Source organism: Caretta caretta, chromosome 10 (assembly GCF_965140235.1).
Source record: "Caretta caretta isolate rCarCar2 chromosome 10, rCarCar1.hap1, whole genome shotgun sequence".
NCBI classification, from domain to species: domain Eukaryota; kingdom Metazoa; phylum Chordata; order Testudines; family Cheloniidae; genus Caretta; species Caretta caretta.
This window is the reverse complement of record NC_134215.1, coordinates 40,534,363-40,549,765: the sequence shown is the minus strand read 5'-3', so window position 1 is coordinate 40,549,765 and position 15,403 is coordinate 40,534,363. Positions and strand designations below refer to the sequence as shown.

At 44.1% G+C, this 15,403-nt stretch overlaps 1 protein-coding gene across 4 annotated transcripts in view; it reads left to right on the top strand.

Annotated features, from left to right (window-relative positions):
• The window catches only part of TBC1D21 (TBC1 domain family member 21), a 130,673-nt gene that overhangs the window by 70,546 nt on the left and 44,724 nt on the right, over positions 1 to 15,403 (top strand). The window contains exon 2 of one of the 4 annotated variants that reach the window (XM_075132922.1): positions 13,494 to 13,592. The exons of the other annotated variants lie outside the window; for them this stretch is intronic. Within the exon in view, the coding sequence (XP_074989023.1) occupies positions 13,533 to 13,592 (60 nt within the window). The 5' untranslated portion in view covers positions 13,494 to 13,532. The remainder of the gene's footprint in view (positions 1 to 13,493; positions 13,593 to 15,403) is intronic. 4 annotated transcript variants of the gene reach the window in all.

Here is a 15,403-nt window from a genome sequence, read left to right as displayed (position 1 = left end):
TCCTCCTCCTTCTCTCCAGCCTGCCTTGACTCCCGGGATCTGTTTTTTGTCAGTCCCTAATTCCCTATCTCCTGGCCTTTGATGTGAGGCCACCCATCCTGATAATAAAAGTAATTGATGCATGGCTTTAGGACCATGCTGTGTAATTAACATACTAGTATAGCACGAGGAATGCACCAAGCAGGGATAGGTGGTAGATAAGAAAAGGGTTTGTTTATTGGTTTGTTTATTGGCTAAGGTTTCCGATGCACGAGGGCAACATGCTTTGCTAAAAAGTATATAACCTTTGTATAATCTGTATTCGGGGTCCCCTCCTGGCTAGTGGGGGGGCACCACGCTCGAGCATAATAAACTTGGTGTTTTTTGGGAACTCTGCAGTTGTGGACTTTGTTTATGTGCCTCAGCCTAGATTCGAACTGTGCGTGACCTATCAGGTATAATTCATAGCATTTGTGTACGTGTCCTACCAGGTGTAATTCGTAACAGAGCTGGCTGTTCTCAGGTAGGCTGTTCTCAGTGTTAGCAGACGATAGAACAAGGAGTAATGGTCTCAAGTTGCAATGGGGGAGGTTTAGGTTGGATATTTCACAAGGAAGGTGGTGAAGCCCTGGAATGGGTTACCTAGGGAGGTGGTGGAATCTCCATCCCAGCTACCTTCGAGACACCACTGATTTCCTGAGGAAACTACAATCCATCGGTGATCTTCCTCATAACACCATCCTGGCCACTATGGATGTAGAAGCCCTCTACACCAACATTCCACACAAAGATGGACTACAAGCCGTCAAGAACACTATCCCCGATAATGTCACGGCTAACCTGGTGGCTGAACTTTGTGACTTTCTCCTTACCCATAACTATTTTACATTTGGGGACAATGTATACCTTCAGATCAGCGGCACTGCTATGGGTACCCGCATGGCCCCACAGTATGCCAACATTTTTATGGCTGATTTAGAACAACGCTTCCTCAACTCTCATCCCCTAACGCCCCTACTCTACTTGCGCTATATTGATGACATCTTCATCATCTGGACACATGGAAAAGAAGCCCTTGAGGAATTCCACCATGATTTCAACAATTTCCATCCCACCATCAACCTCAGCCTGGTCCAGTCCACACAAGAGATCCACTTCCTGGACACTACAGTGCTACTAAACGATGGTCACATAAACACCACCCCATACCGGAAACCCACTGACCGCTATTCCTACCTACATGCCTCCAGACCACACCACACCATCCATTGTCTACAGCCAAGCTCTGCGATACAACTGCATTTGCTCCAACCCCTCAGACAGAGACAAACACCTACAAGATCTCTATCAAGCATGCTTACAACTACAATACCCACCTGCGGAAGTGAAGAAACAGATTGATAGAGCCAGAAGAGTTCCCAGAAGTCACCTACTACAGGACAGGCCTAACAAAGAAAATAACAGAATGCCACTAGCCGTCACCTTCAGCCCCCAACTAAAACCCCTCCAATGCATTATTAAAGATCTACAACCTATCCTGAAGGATGACCCAACACTCTCACAAATCTTGGGAGACAGGCCAGTCCTTGCCTACAGACAGCTCCCCAGTCTGAAGCAAATACTCACAAGCAACCACATACCGCACAACAGAACCACTAACCCAGGAACTTATCCTTGCAACAAAGCCCATTGCCAACTGTGCCCACATATCTATTCAGGGGACACCATCACAGGACCTAATAACATCAGCCACACTGTCAGAGGCTCGTTCACCTGCATATCCACCAATGTGATATATGCCATCATGTGCCACCAATGCCCCTCTGCCATGTACATTGGTCAAACTGAACAGTCGCAACGTAAAAGAATAAATGGACACAAATCAGATGTCAAGAATTATAACATTCATAAACCAGTCGGAGAACACTTCAATCTCTCTGGTCACGCAATTACAGACATGAAAGTTGCGATTTTACAACAAAAAAACTTCAAAACCAGACTCCAGCGAGAGACTGTTGAATTGGAATTCATTTGCAAATTGGATACAATTAACTTAGGCTTGAATAGAGACTGGGAGTGACTAAGTCATTATGCAAGGTAAGCTATTTCCCCTTGTTTTTTCCTACCCCCCCCCCCAGACATTCTTGTTAAACCCTGGATTTGTGCTGGAAATGACCCACCTTGATTATCATACACATTGTAAGGAGAGTGATCACTTTAGATAAGCTCTTACCAACAGGAGAGTGGGTTTGGGGGGGGGGGTGCGAGGGGGGAGAAAACCTGGATTTGTGCTGGAAATGGCCCAACTTGATTATCGTACACATTGTAAGGAGAATGATCACTTTAGATAAGCTATTACCAGCAGGAGAGTGGGGTGGGGGGAGAGAAAACCTTTTGTAGTGGTAAACACCCATTTTTTCATGCTTTGTGTGTATAAAAAGATCTTCTACACTTTCCACAGTATGCATCCAGTGAAGTGAGCTGTAGCTCACGAAAGCTTATGCTCAAATAAATTGGTTAGTCTCTAAGGTGCCACAGTAATCCTTTTCTTTTTGCGAAAACAGACTAACACGGCTGTTACTCTGAAAAAAGAAAAGAAGTACTTCTGGCACCTTAGAGACTAACAAATTTATTTGAGTATAAGCTTTTGTGAGCTACAGCTCACTTCATCGGATGCATCCGATGAAGTGAGCTGTAGCTCACGAAAGTTTATGCTCAAATAAATTTGTTAGTCTCTAAGGTGCCACAAGCACTCTTTTTCTTTTTGTTAACGAGGTTGTTCTCTCTTGGGACTGAGAGAGGCCAGACAGAAATCCATCATCTCCAACCCATCCTAATCCAAGTCTCCCATATTGCAACCAGTATAGGTAAACCAGGCAAGGCGGATTAGTTTATCTTTTGTTTTTTATGAATTTTCCCTGTGTTAAGAGGGAGGTTTATTGCTGTTTTCTGTAACTTTAAGGTTTTGCCCAGAGGGCAATCCTCTGTGTTTTGAATCTGAATACCCTGTAAAGTATTTTCCATCCTGATTTTACAGAGATGATTTTTACTTTTCTTTTTTTTAATAAAATCCTTCTTTTAAGAACCTGACTGATTTTTCCATTGTTCCAAGATCCAGGGATTTGGGTCTTTGATGATTTTGAAACCAATTGGTTAGGATATTATTCTCAAGCCTCCCCAGTAAAGGGGGTGTGTAGGGCTTGGGGGGATATTTTGGGGAAAGACGTCTCCAAGTGGTCTCTTTCCCTGTTCTTTGTTTAAAACGCTTGGTGGCAGCAGCATACTGTTCAAGGACAAAGCAAAGTTTGTATCTTGGGGAAGTTTTTAACCTAAGCTGGTAAGAATACGCTTAGGGAGTCTTTCCTGTGGGTCCCCACATCTGTACCCTGGAGTTCAGAGTGGGGAAGGAACCCTGACACTAGTGCTAATCCCTGTGTGGATGCTTTGATTTTGGTTTGAGTTTGGTTTCCTTCATTTTGTTTAAGTCAGTTGGAAGCAGTATTAAATTCACCTCAAATAAGGCTCTCTTAATCCAAAATCAGAGTATTTACACATGAGTTTGGACAGGTTTAACTATATCAGTTTAAAAACCAATTTAAGTTCAACCAGTGTAGGTTTTTTTCATGTGGACAAGGCCTAAACCACTGATTCGCAGTAGAGTAGTTTGAATAAGCAGTGTTTTGGTTTGCTGGCCAAAATAGAGGCAGGGGAGTTTGGGGTTGACTAAAACAACAATTTTGTGAAATTTTGGCAAACCAAAAGAGTTGGAAAAAATTGACTTGGGGTCAAATGAAACATTTTATTTTCAAGGGGGTTTTTTAACCTTAAACATTTAAAAATGAAATCAAATTAGAAATGAGAAGTCGCTTCAAACTGGAAAATTACAGTGTTTTGCTTTGAAAACATCAAAATGAAACTTAAAAAAAAAATTGCCTGGAAGGGGGAGGTTTCCAGCCAAACTAATGTGGATAATTTGACAGAAATTTACAAAATATTTTGGTCAGCCAAAACCTTCATTTTTAGGTGGAAAGCAATTATATCCAAAAAAATTTCACACAACTCTAGTTCTCAGCCATTTTCACACCTTGACCCCTTTTCCATACTAAGACCCCCGGGCTCCTCCTCCATTTCTTTCATTGGTAATAAGTGATGTATAAGGCAGGCAGAGTTGTAGGAGAGATAAGATCGCCAGTGGCGGAGGTTGACTGAACATCCAGACTTCCTTAAGGACCTAGCTATAGATGGATCCTGGTGGTGCTAGATCTGCAAGGAGGCTACGTCTTTTGGGATTTGCCAGGATGATGATTTAACTGAGTTGTATCTCTGCTTTAAATGCAAAACTCAACACAACCTGCAACTGACCCTTCTATGACAAATGGCGCTTGTTTCAGTTCTCAGGGACTGTCTCAGACAATTTCTTCCATTGTGGAGACATAAGTTTACATCTCCCACGCTTTACTTTAAGGGTCAGATCATCAGTGAGTAGATTGGTCTAGCTCCATTGTAGTCAATATGAAGCTCAGTTGTCTGCTAGAACTAGCTCCACTCAAGTCAAGAGAGTTATATTAGCAGAAAGTTTGGCCCGTCACTTTGTGGTGTGTGTGCAGCCCAGCAATGCCCAGAAGTCATAGTTTTGGGAGCCATCTGCCCAGCTTCACTTTTCTTTGTGAAATAGCTGGGAAAGTGCATCATTTTTTTCATTAAAAATTCATTTTGGAGCTGCTCTGTTTCACAACATATAATTAACTGAGTTCTCCTTCTCCATTAGTCATCCCCAGAGTTTGCAGGGATCTTGCTCATCTCTTTTCCTCTTCATTTCACTCTCTCTCAACCCTTTTGTAACTCACTCTGGCATCTCTGGAGATACAGGGGGCCAGAGCAGCAGCTGGTGCAACTCAGCTCCAATCTGCATAAGTCAGTAGAGCTGTGCTGATTTACACCAGCTGAGGATCTGGCTCAGATATTTCATCTGACAGCTGAAAGGGGAGGAAAGAAATAGCTTCCCTTTCTCTCCTACTATTCTCCTGCCCCCAAGATGCACATTTCTCAGTTCTCCCCTGGAGAATGGCCTCTAGGGGTGAGAAGGGTCAGCTGGACTCATGCCCCATACAGTCCTCTGCTCCTCTGCTTAGACTAGCTACAAGGGAGACAATTATTGATCCATCCATAGGCTATGTCTACTCTCCTCACTAGTGCTGGTGGCATGTAGGCAAGGGGTAGCTTACGGTGGACACTCACACGTTCCCACAATACCAGACATTCCAGTACTTCAGGGAATGCTGTGGGCCCACCTCTGCTGGTGTGACTCTGCTGCGTGACCTCACGTGCACTGTGCCTGCACGGGGGGGGGGGGGGGAGCCATCTGTAAGAGTGCACTGTTCCACCCCCGTAGGTGTGATCTCACATGAACAGTACTTTTGAGGTCATGGGAGGAGTGGCACGCTATTAAAAATGGTGTCCCGCATCCAATATCAGACAAAACCAAGTCCAGTTTTGTCCCAGAGCCAGACAGGGGACAAACCACCCCAAAAGAGGATTGTCTGGGTCAAACCAGACGAATGGTATCCCTAGGGTAGCTACACGCCACAGTGAAAAGCAGGCTGTGTCCATGCTGTGGTATGTAGCAACACATGTCAGTGAAAGGCTCTGGCCAGGGGGAGGTAGTAGGGACAGGCTCTGGCAGTGGGGAGCTGGCAGAGCCTTTCTCTGCTACCGGAGTCTTTCCCTGTGTCAGACTCTAGCAGTGGGGCAGTAGTGAGACACTACACTGCTAAGAACATAAGAATGACCATACTGGGTCAGACCAAAGGTCCATCCAGCCCAGTGTCCTGTCTACCGACAGTGGACAGTGCCAGGTGTCCCAGAGGGAGTGAACCTAACAGGTAATGATTTAGTGATCGCTCTCCTGCCATCCATCTCCACCCTCTGACAAATAGAGGCTAGGGACACCATTCCTTACCCATCCTGGCTAATAGCCATTAATGGACTTAACCTCCATAAATTTATCCAGTTCTCTTTTAAACCCTGTTATAGTCCTAGCCTTCACAACCTCCTCAGGCAAGGAATTCCACAGGCTGACCATGCACTGTGTGAAGAAGAACGTCCTTTTATTTGTTTTAAACCTGCTACCCATTCATTTCATTTGGTGGCCCCTAGTTCTTATATTATGGGAACAAGAAAATAACTTTTCCTTATTCATTTCTCCATACCACTCATGATTTTATATACCTCTATCATATCCCCACTTAGTCTCTCTTTTCCAAGCCGAAAAGTCCTAGCCTCTTTAATCTCTCCTCATATGGGACCCATTCCAAACCCCTAATCATTTTAGTTGCCCTTTTCTGAACCTTTTCTAATGCCAGTATATCTTTTTTGAGATCAGGGGACCACATCTGTATGCAGTATTCAAGATGTGGGCGTACCATGGATTTACATAAGAGCAATAAGATATTCTCTGTCTTATTCTCTATCCCTTTTTTAATGATTCTTAACATCCCGTTTGCTTTTTTGACTGCTGTTGCACACTGCGGTGGACATCTTCAGAGAACTATCCAGGATGACTCCAAGATCTTTCTCCTGACTACTGCACTGGGCAGCACAATTTGGGGAGGAGGTGACCAGCCCACTGTGGAGAAAGAAGTGATTCGGGACTATTTAGAAAAGCTGGACGAGCACAAGTCCATGTGGCCGGATGCGCTGCATCCAAGAGTGCTAAAGGAGTTGGCGGATGTGATTGCAGAGCCATTGGCCATTATCTTTGAAAACTCATGATGATTCAGGGAAGTACCGGACGACTCGAAAAAGGTTAATGTAGTGCCCACCTTTTAAAAAAGGAAGAAGGAGGATCCTGGGAATTACAGGCCAGGCAGCCTCACCTCAGTCCCTGGAAAAATCATGGAGCAGGTCCTCAAGGAATCAATTCTGAAGCACTTAGAGGAGAGGAAAGTGATCAGGAACAGTCAGCATGGATTCACCAAGGGCAAGTCATGCCTGACTAATCTAATTGCCTTCTATGAGGAGATAACTGGCTCTGTGGATGAGGGAAAAGCAGTGGACGTGTTGTTCCTTGACTTTAGCAAAGCTTTTGACACGGTCTCCCACAGTATTCTTGCCAGTAAGTTAAAGAAGTATGGGCTGGATGAATGGACTATAAAGTGGATAGAAAGTTGGCTAGATTGTCGGGCTCAATGGGTAGTGATCAATGGATCCATGTCGAGTTGGCAGCCAGTATCAAGCGGAGTGCCCCAAGAGTCAGTCTTCGGGCCGGTTTTGTTCAATATCTTCATAAATGATCTGGAGGATGGTGTGGATTGCACCCTCAGCAAGTTTGCAGATGACACTAAACTGGGAGGAGAGGTAGATATGCTGGAGGGTAGTGATAGGATACAGAGGGACCTAGACAAATTAGAGGATTGGGCCAAAAGAAATCTGATGAGGTTCACAAGGACAAGTGCAGAGTCCTGCACTTAGGATGGAAGAATCCCATGTACCGCTACAGACTAGGGACTGAATGGCTTGGCAGCAATTCTGCAGAAGAGGACCTAGGGGTTACAGTGGATGAGAAGTTGGATATGAGTCAACAGTGTGCTGTTGTTGCCAAGAAGGCCAATGGTATTTTGGGATGTATAAGTAGGGGCATTGCCACCAGATTGAGGGATGCGATCATTCCCCTCTATTCGACATTAGTGAGGCCTCATCTGGAGTACTGTGTCCAGTTTTGGGCCCCACGCTACAAGAAGGATATGGAAAAATTGGAAAGAGTCCAGAGGAGGGCAAGAAAAATTATTAGGGGACTGGAACACATGACTTCTGAGGAGAGGCTGAGGGAACTGGGATTGTTTAGTCTGTGGAAGAGAAGAATGAGGGGGGATTTGATAGCTTCTTTCAACTACCTGAAAGGGGGTTCCCAAGAGGATGGATCTAGACTGTTCTCAGTGGTAGCTGGTGACAGAACAAGGAGTAATGGTCTCAAGTTGCAGTGTGGGAGGTTTAGGTTGGATATTAGGAAAAACTTTTTCACTAGGAGGGTGGTGAAACACTGGAATGCGTTACCTTGGGAGGAGGTGGAATCTCCATCCTTAGAGGTTTTTAAGGTCAGGCTTGACAAAGCCCTGGCTGGGATGATTTAATTGAGGATTGGTCCTGCTCTGGGCAGGGGGTTGCACTAGATGACCTCCTGAGGTCCCTTCCAACCCTGATATTCTATGATTCTATGATTAGTTGTAGCTAAATTAGCCCCCATCATATTGTATGTATAGTTGGGGTTATTTTTTCCAATGTGCATTACTTTACATTTATCCACATTAAATTTCATTTGCAATTTTGTTGCCCAATCACTTAGTTTTGTGAGATCTTTTTGAAGTTCTTCACAGTCTGCTTTGGTCTTAACTATCTTGAGCAGTTTAGTATCATCTGCAAACTTTGTCATCTCTCTGTTTACCCCTTTCTGCAGATCATTTATGAATAGGTTGAATAGGATTGATCCTAGGACTGACCCTTGGGGAAAATCACTAGTTACCCCTCTCCATTCTGAAAATTTATCATTTATTCCTACCCTTTGTTCTCTGTCTTTTAACCAGTTCTCAGTCCATGAAAGGATCTTCCCTCTTATCCCATGACAACTTAATTTACGTAAGAGCCTTTGGTGAGGAACCTTGTCAAAGGCTTTCTGGAAATCTAAGTACTCTGTGTCCACGATCCCCCTTGTCCACATGTTTGTTGACCCCCTCAAAGAACTCTAATAGATTAGTAAGACATGATCTCCCTTTACAGAAACCATGTTGACTTTTGCACAACAATTTATGTTCTTCTATGTGTCTGACAATTTTATTCTTTATTATTGTTTCAACTAATTTGCCCGGTACTGACGTTAGACTTACTGTAATTGCCAGGATCACCTCTGGAGCCCTTCTTAAATATTGGCGTTACATTAGCTATCTTCCAGTCATTGGGTACAGTAGCTGATTTAAAGGACAGGTTACAAACCATAGTTAATAGTTCTGCAATTTCACATTTGAGTTCTTTCAGAACTCTTGGGTGAATGCCATCTGGTCCCGGTGACTTGTTACTGTTAATTTTCTCAGTTTATTCCAAAACCTACTTTAGTGTCACTTCAATCTGTGACAATTCCTCAGATTTGTCAACTACAAAAGATGGCTCAGGTTTGGGAATCTCCCTAACATCCTCAGCCGTGAAGACTGAAGCGAAGAATTAATTTTTAATTAATTAGTTACTCTGCAATGATTATCGTCTTTAAGTGCTCCTTTTGTATCTCAATTGTCCAGGGGCCCCACTGGTTGTTTAGCAGAACAGCTAGCAGAACTGCCCCGCATCCCAAAAGTTTCCCCAGTTCCTAATAAATCTAAACACCATCTCTCTACACCATCGTCTCATCCATGCAGTGAGACTCTGAAGCTCTGCCTGCCGACCTGGCCCTGAGCATAGAACTGGTAGCATTTCTGAGAATGCCACCACAGAGGTCCTAGATTTCAGTCTCTTTCCTAGCAGCCTAAAATGGGCCTCCAGGACGTCTCTCCTACCCTTCCCTATGTCATTGGTACCTACATGTACCACGACTACCGGCTCCTCCCCAGCACTACACATAAGTCTATCTAGATGCCTCGAGAGATCCGCAACCTTCGCACCAGAAAGCCAAGTCCACCATACAGTTCTCCCAGTCATCACAAACCCAGCTATCTATGTTTCTAATGATTGAATCTCTCATTACTAACACCTGCCTTTTCCTAATGACTAGAGTTCCCTCCCCTGGAGAGGTAACCTCAGTGCGAGAGGATACCCCAACATCATCTGGAAGAAGGATCCCAACTATCAGAAGGTTTCCCTCTGTTCCCGTTGACTGCTCTCCTTCTCTGGGCCTTTAATCCTCCTTAATAGTGCAGTGGTGGGACAAATCTACAGTGCCCCGGAAAGCCTCATCAACATACCTCTCTGCCTCCCTTAGCTCCTCCAGTTCCGCCACCCTGGCCTCCAAAGCCTGTACACGGTCTCTGAGGACCAGGAGCTCCTTGCACCGAATGCACACATATGCCACCCTCCCACAGGGCAGGTAATCATACATGCTACACTGAGTGCAATAAACAGGACAGCCCCCACTCTGCTGCTGGGCTTCTGCCTGCATTTTCTCCTACAGTTACCTAGGTTAATGACAGGATTTTTGTTTAAATCAAGAAGTTTTGATTATAGTTTAGTGTAAAGATTTTAAAGAATGGCAAGTGTACCTTGCCCCCTTCCAAACTCCCTCTTGAAACTCCCTGTTAGCGGCCCCTGTTCACAAAGCTCCCTGGTCACTAAAAATAGTATGTAGACAGGGAGACATGGCTTGGGAAAGTAGAGATCCATGCAGGATACATATTCCCAGGCTTCAGGAGTGTCTTTACTCTGCTTGCCTAAGTCATGACTCACCATCTACATGGCTATTGATACCCATGCTAGGTATTACTAGCCAGGTCGGTACTCTACATGCCACCGAAAGAAGCGTGCAGTGTAGACATACCTTAGATTCAAAGGCCAGAAGGAACTATTATGATCCTCTAATCTGACCCACAGGTGACACAGGCCAGAGAGCTTCAGCCAGTGACTCCTGCCTCACCTCATTTTTCTGTGCCTCCATTTTCCCATCTGTCAAAGGAGGGTAATGATACGTACCACCCTCATAAAATATTCACGGGAAAAGGCCTACCTCCTGTAACAACTCTGATCCTGCCCAGATGATTCGCAGTCGAGCTTTGCCCTTTAAAATATCCCCAGCAGGTCTGTTAATACCCCAATGATAGGGCAGTTTGCACCTTTGAGATCAGCTTCAGGCTTCCTGCAGGCTCAGGAAAACATCACTGCAAGGGTTTCTGTTCCTTTCACCTTTGGTAAGTTAGTTTTGTAACCATAAGTGTGGAGAGACTCAATTTTTTTCTTTCTAAATTTAAGGTTGATTCAGGTTTATTTTTTTAACTGAGAGCCTGGAACCCAACTGTGCAGTAAATTCAAGAAGAACAATTCTGCTGCAGTTCACACAGCCTCATAATCACATTATAGATGGAATATGGCCCAAGACTGACCCGATCCATTGGAAACAGGTCATCAGCAACCCAATAGAGGGTGATAAAGTTAGTCACCACTAAATCCTTGGCTGGGGTAAGATTTGAGCCAGTGTCTAGAGATGAGCTCTGTGATACATGAAGGGAGGGGGTAGCTCCATTTTATGGACACCCACCTGTTGGATCATATTAAAGAAGTTCTGTATTAAAATCACAAATGAGTTTGATTCCCCAGAGTTTAAATTCCAGGGTATTACTAATTAAGAGGTCTCTTGGTTTTTGGTACTGTTTCTCTCCCTCTATGTATGAAACTTGCAAGCTGCTAATTGTGTTAGTACATTCTAAGACAGAGTCTGTTCTCAAAGCAATTCACAGAGAGAGAGACTCAAAGCAATACTCTAACAACAGAAACAACACCCAGAGACTCCCCACCCTTTTGTTGTATTAACAATTGTGATTAAAATAGAGATAGAAGATGTATGTGGATGGATGCTTGGTGTGGATAATAACTGAATGATCAGGGAGGTGCCAGCCTAAGAATCCAGTGTCCATCGGCTGAAGAAGGCGTCAAGTGGAAATAACCAGAGGACCCCCCGGAGGGCAGACTGGAATCCACCCAACAGCCTCAAGAATGGGAGAACCAAAGAACAAGATAACATCTTGGAGCCGTCAGGAATGTGCTATCTGCTGATTGATTCAGCAACAGCATGATGAAGCAATTCCCATAGACTGGCATAGGAAGAAATTCCTATAAAAATAGACTCTAAAAAGTGAGAACTTTGGGGGGTCTGATTCTGCAAACCAACTTCCAGGAGCATCAGATGAGCATCTGACAAGGCCCTGCTCCCTCCTCATGTCCAGGCCACCTGGCCAGTGGCTTGGCATGAGCAACTCTAAGGCTGGTAACTATGATAACAACCTTGCAGAACCTGTGTGTGTGTGTGTTTGTATGAATGAATGTGTGAATAAATATGAGATTGAATGGAATGTTATAACTAGAACTAACTGCTTACTATGATTCTTTCTGTATTCACAATAAATGTGGTATTTTGCCTTTTTCCCTTTAATAAGATCCTGCTGGTTTTTATTTTATTGGTACAACACACCCAGCCAGTTAGCTATAAAATCCCTGTTAGTAGCTGTTCTCTACTTGCTTTACCTGTAAAGAGTTAACAAGCCCACAGGTAAAAGGAAGGGAGTGGGCACCTGACCAAAAGAGCCAATGAGAGGGTTAGAACTTTTTAAAATTGGGAAAAAACTTTCCTTTATCTGTGTGTTGTAGTTCTTGAGGAAAGAGGGGAACAGGGAACAGTTATGCTGTGAGCCAGGTATGAAAAACCATTAGATCATACCTAAAGATTGCTTATCTGAAACCCCAGAAATGTAAGTAAATTAGGAAATGTCTAGGAAGATGTGATTATGGTTATTTCTGTTTATTTCTTATTGGCTTGTGGACTCTTCTGTGCTAACCCCAAATGCTTTTTGTTTTGCTTGTAACCTTTAAGCTGGACCTCAAGAAGGTTATTCTCGATGTTTTAATTTTGTAAGTGGGTTTTTTACATCTAGCAAAAGCCTAAGTTCCAGATGTATTTCCTTTCTCTTTGTTTTTAATAAAATTTATTTTTTTAAGAACATAAGAATGGCCCTACTAGGTCAAATCAAAGGTCCATCTAGCCCAGTATTCTGTCTTCCGACAGTGGCCAGTGCCAGGTGCCCCAGAGGGAATGTACAGAACAGGTAATCATCAAGTGATCCATCCCCTGTCACTCATTCCCAGCTTCTGGCAAACGGAGACTAGGAACACCATTCCTGCCCATCCTGGCTAATAGCCGTTGATGGACCTAAGAACCTAAGAACAGTATTAGATTTTTGTTGTCCTAAGAGGTTTGTGCATATGTTGTTTAATTAGCTGGTGGCAACAGCTGATTTCCTTTGTTCTTTTTTCTTAGCTCTTCCGCAGAGATGGGGTGAAAGGGCTTGAGGGTACCCCACAGGAAGGAATACCCAAGTGCACCTTTCTAGTTTCAAAGGGGTTTTCTGCACTTGGGTGGTGGCAGCATCTACCCATCCAAGGTCAGAGAGAAGCTGTAACCTTGGGAGTTTAATACAAGCCTGGAGTGGCCAGTATTAATTTTTAAAATCCTTGTGGGCCCCCACCTTCTGCACTTGAAGTGCCAGAGTGGGGAATCAGCTTTGACAAGCTGTTATAGAATGTCCTTTGTAGGGATCCATACTCACAAACCCTTTGTGATGAGTGACCTCATATTCCTATGACATCATGGTAACTATCAGCAACCAGCTCAGTCTGTTTCTGTTCCTGAGACAGGAAGCACCACCTCTACAGGACTCTTGGAGTGGGCAGAGATAGGACAACCTTTTTTAAAAAACCACACACTTAGAAAAAACGTGCTACGAAACCCCCAACTTGTTTGGTTTGGTTTCATATGCCCATCTGTCTTGCAGGGCTCTGGTGGGAATTGCCAAGGGCAGGTGGAAAGGGCTATGGAAACCATCTCCCCACATGTGAGCGTCTCACTAATCAAATCTCTCTCATCCCTGCTGGTAAGTGAATTCTTCCCTATTCAAGTGGACTTCCATCCCAGACCATAAATCCACAGCCCAGGAAGATCAATGGAAAGATTCCCTTTGACCTCAGTGGCAGTTGGAGCAAGCCCCAGAAAACCAGCCACGGTGCCTGTGATGGTATTGACCTGAACTGGGACCATATAGAACACTGTTGCAACCAAGGCCCTGTGGTGGCACCAAATCTTGTATAAAGGGGGTCAAATAAGGTGTCCAAGACAAGGTTGTGGTTTGCTGGTTATGATTATGCTATCTGTATGCATGTATCATTTTTGTATTTAAAGATATAAGTATTGGCTCTATCCTGTCTGTATTTCAAACTTGTGCTGTGCTTCTGGGGGACACCCCAGACAAGTGGGTGTCAGCTCTGCCTAGCCTGCTTGATGGCCCATTAAGGACCATCAGCTATACAACTGACCCATGGAGAGAAGGCAGATACACCTTGTGACTCAGCAAAGTATGCAGGGACTTGCCCATGTGACTCCAAACTCCATTTTGCTGTAATTTTGCATAGTAAGCACAAAGAGGGTTCTTACACCTGGAAAAGACTGTGAAAGGCTGATGCCTCATCTCCATCTTGTCTTCAATCCTGCTTCATACCTCTGGACAAACTTTGCTACACTGAAGCTTTGAACCAAGGACTGAAAGATCCATCCCAGCTGTGGATGTACTCCAGAGACTTGATTTGAACCTGCAGTTTATTCCATCACTGCTGGAAGCCTGAACCAAGAACTTTGCCATTGCTGTATGTAATTGATTCCACTTAACCAGTTCTAGCTCTCATCTATATCTTCTTCCTTTTATGAATAAACCTTGAGATTTTTGATTCTAAAGAATTGGCAACAGCCTGATTTGTAGGTAAGATCTGATTTGTATATTGACTTGGGTCTAGGGCTTGGTCCTTTGGGATCGAGAGAACCTTTTTTCTTTTACTGGGGTATTGGTTTTCATAACCATTCATGCCCATAACGATTGGCACTGGTGGAGATACTGGGAAACTGAAGCGTCTAAGGGAATTGCTTGTGTGACTTGTGGTTAGCCAGTGAGGTGAGACCAAAGTCTGCTCTGTTTGGCTGGTTTGGTTTGCCTTAGAGGTGGAAAAACCCCTGCCTTGGGCTGTAACTGCCCTGCTTGAAGCAATTTGTCCTGAACTGGCACTCTCAGTTAGCTCCCTCCAGAACCAGCATCGTTACAGTGCCTCTAATAATGGTAGTTTAACAAAGACATATAAAGGCAAGGGGCTTCCTCCAGAGCAATGTTTGTCTCACCCTAAGACAAACAACTGCTTGCTTTGCTCTCGACTTCCTGTATCATCAAGACATTTGGACTCTCTATGCGTCAGTTTCCTGTCTTGAAAATAGAGATCACAAAGCTATTATAAGGGGGACCATGGAAGAATTGAGATAGAGAATATTAGTGATGAAAATACATTCTATATGGAACCCCTTACCTCTTGATCTCAAAACATGAGTTTAAGGCTAACACACTGGGGATTGAACCAGAACTAAAAGCATAAACGACTACAGCTGGAGCTAAAGCTATGTAGCTGGGGGCTGTAACAGACTCTCATCCTGAAGGCAGTCAGAAGACTTTATAAATTCTTGATGAGACAAGCTTTACAGTCACTTTACCTGCTACTAAAGTGCAGCCACATCTGGGGTGAAACATAGCAGCTGTTTAACAGCACAGAGCAACAGTACGTAACAATTTAGGCCAGGACATGAAGGATAATAACTTTCTAGCTGAAGTACACAGGGAATGAGGTAAGCACAGTGAAATCGCCTAAGGGG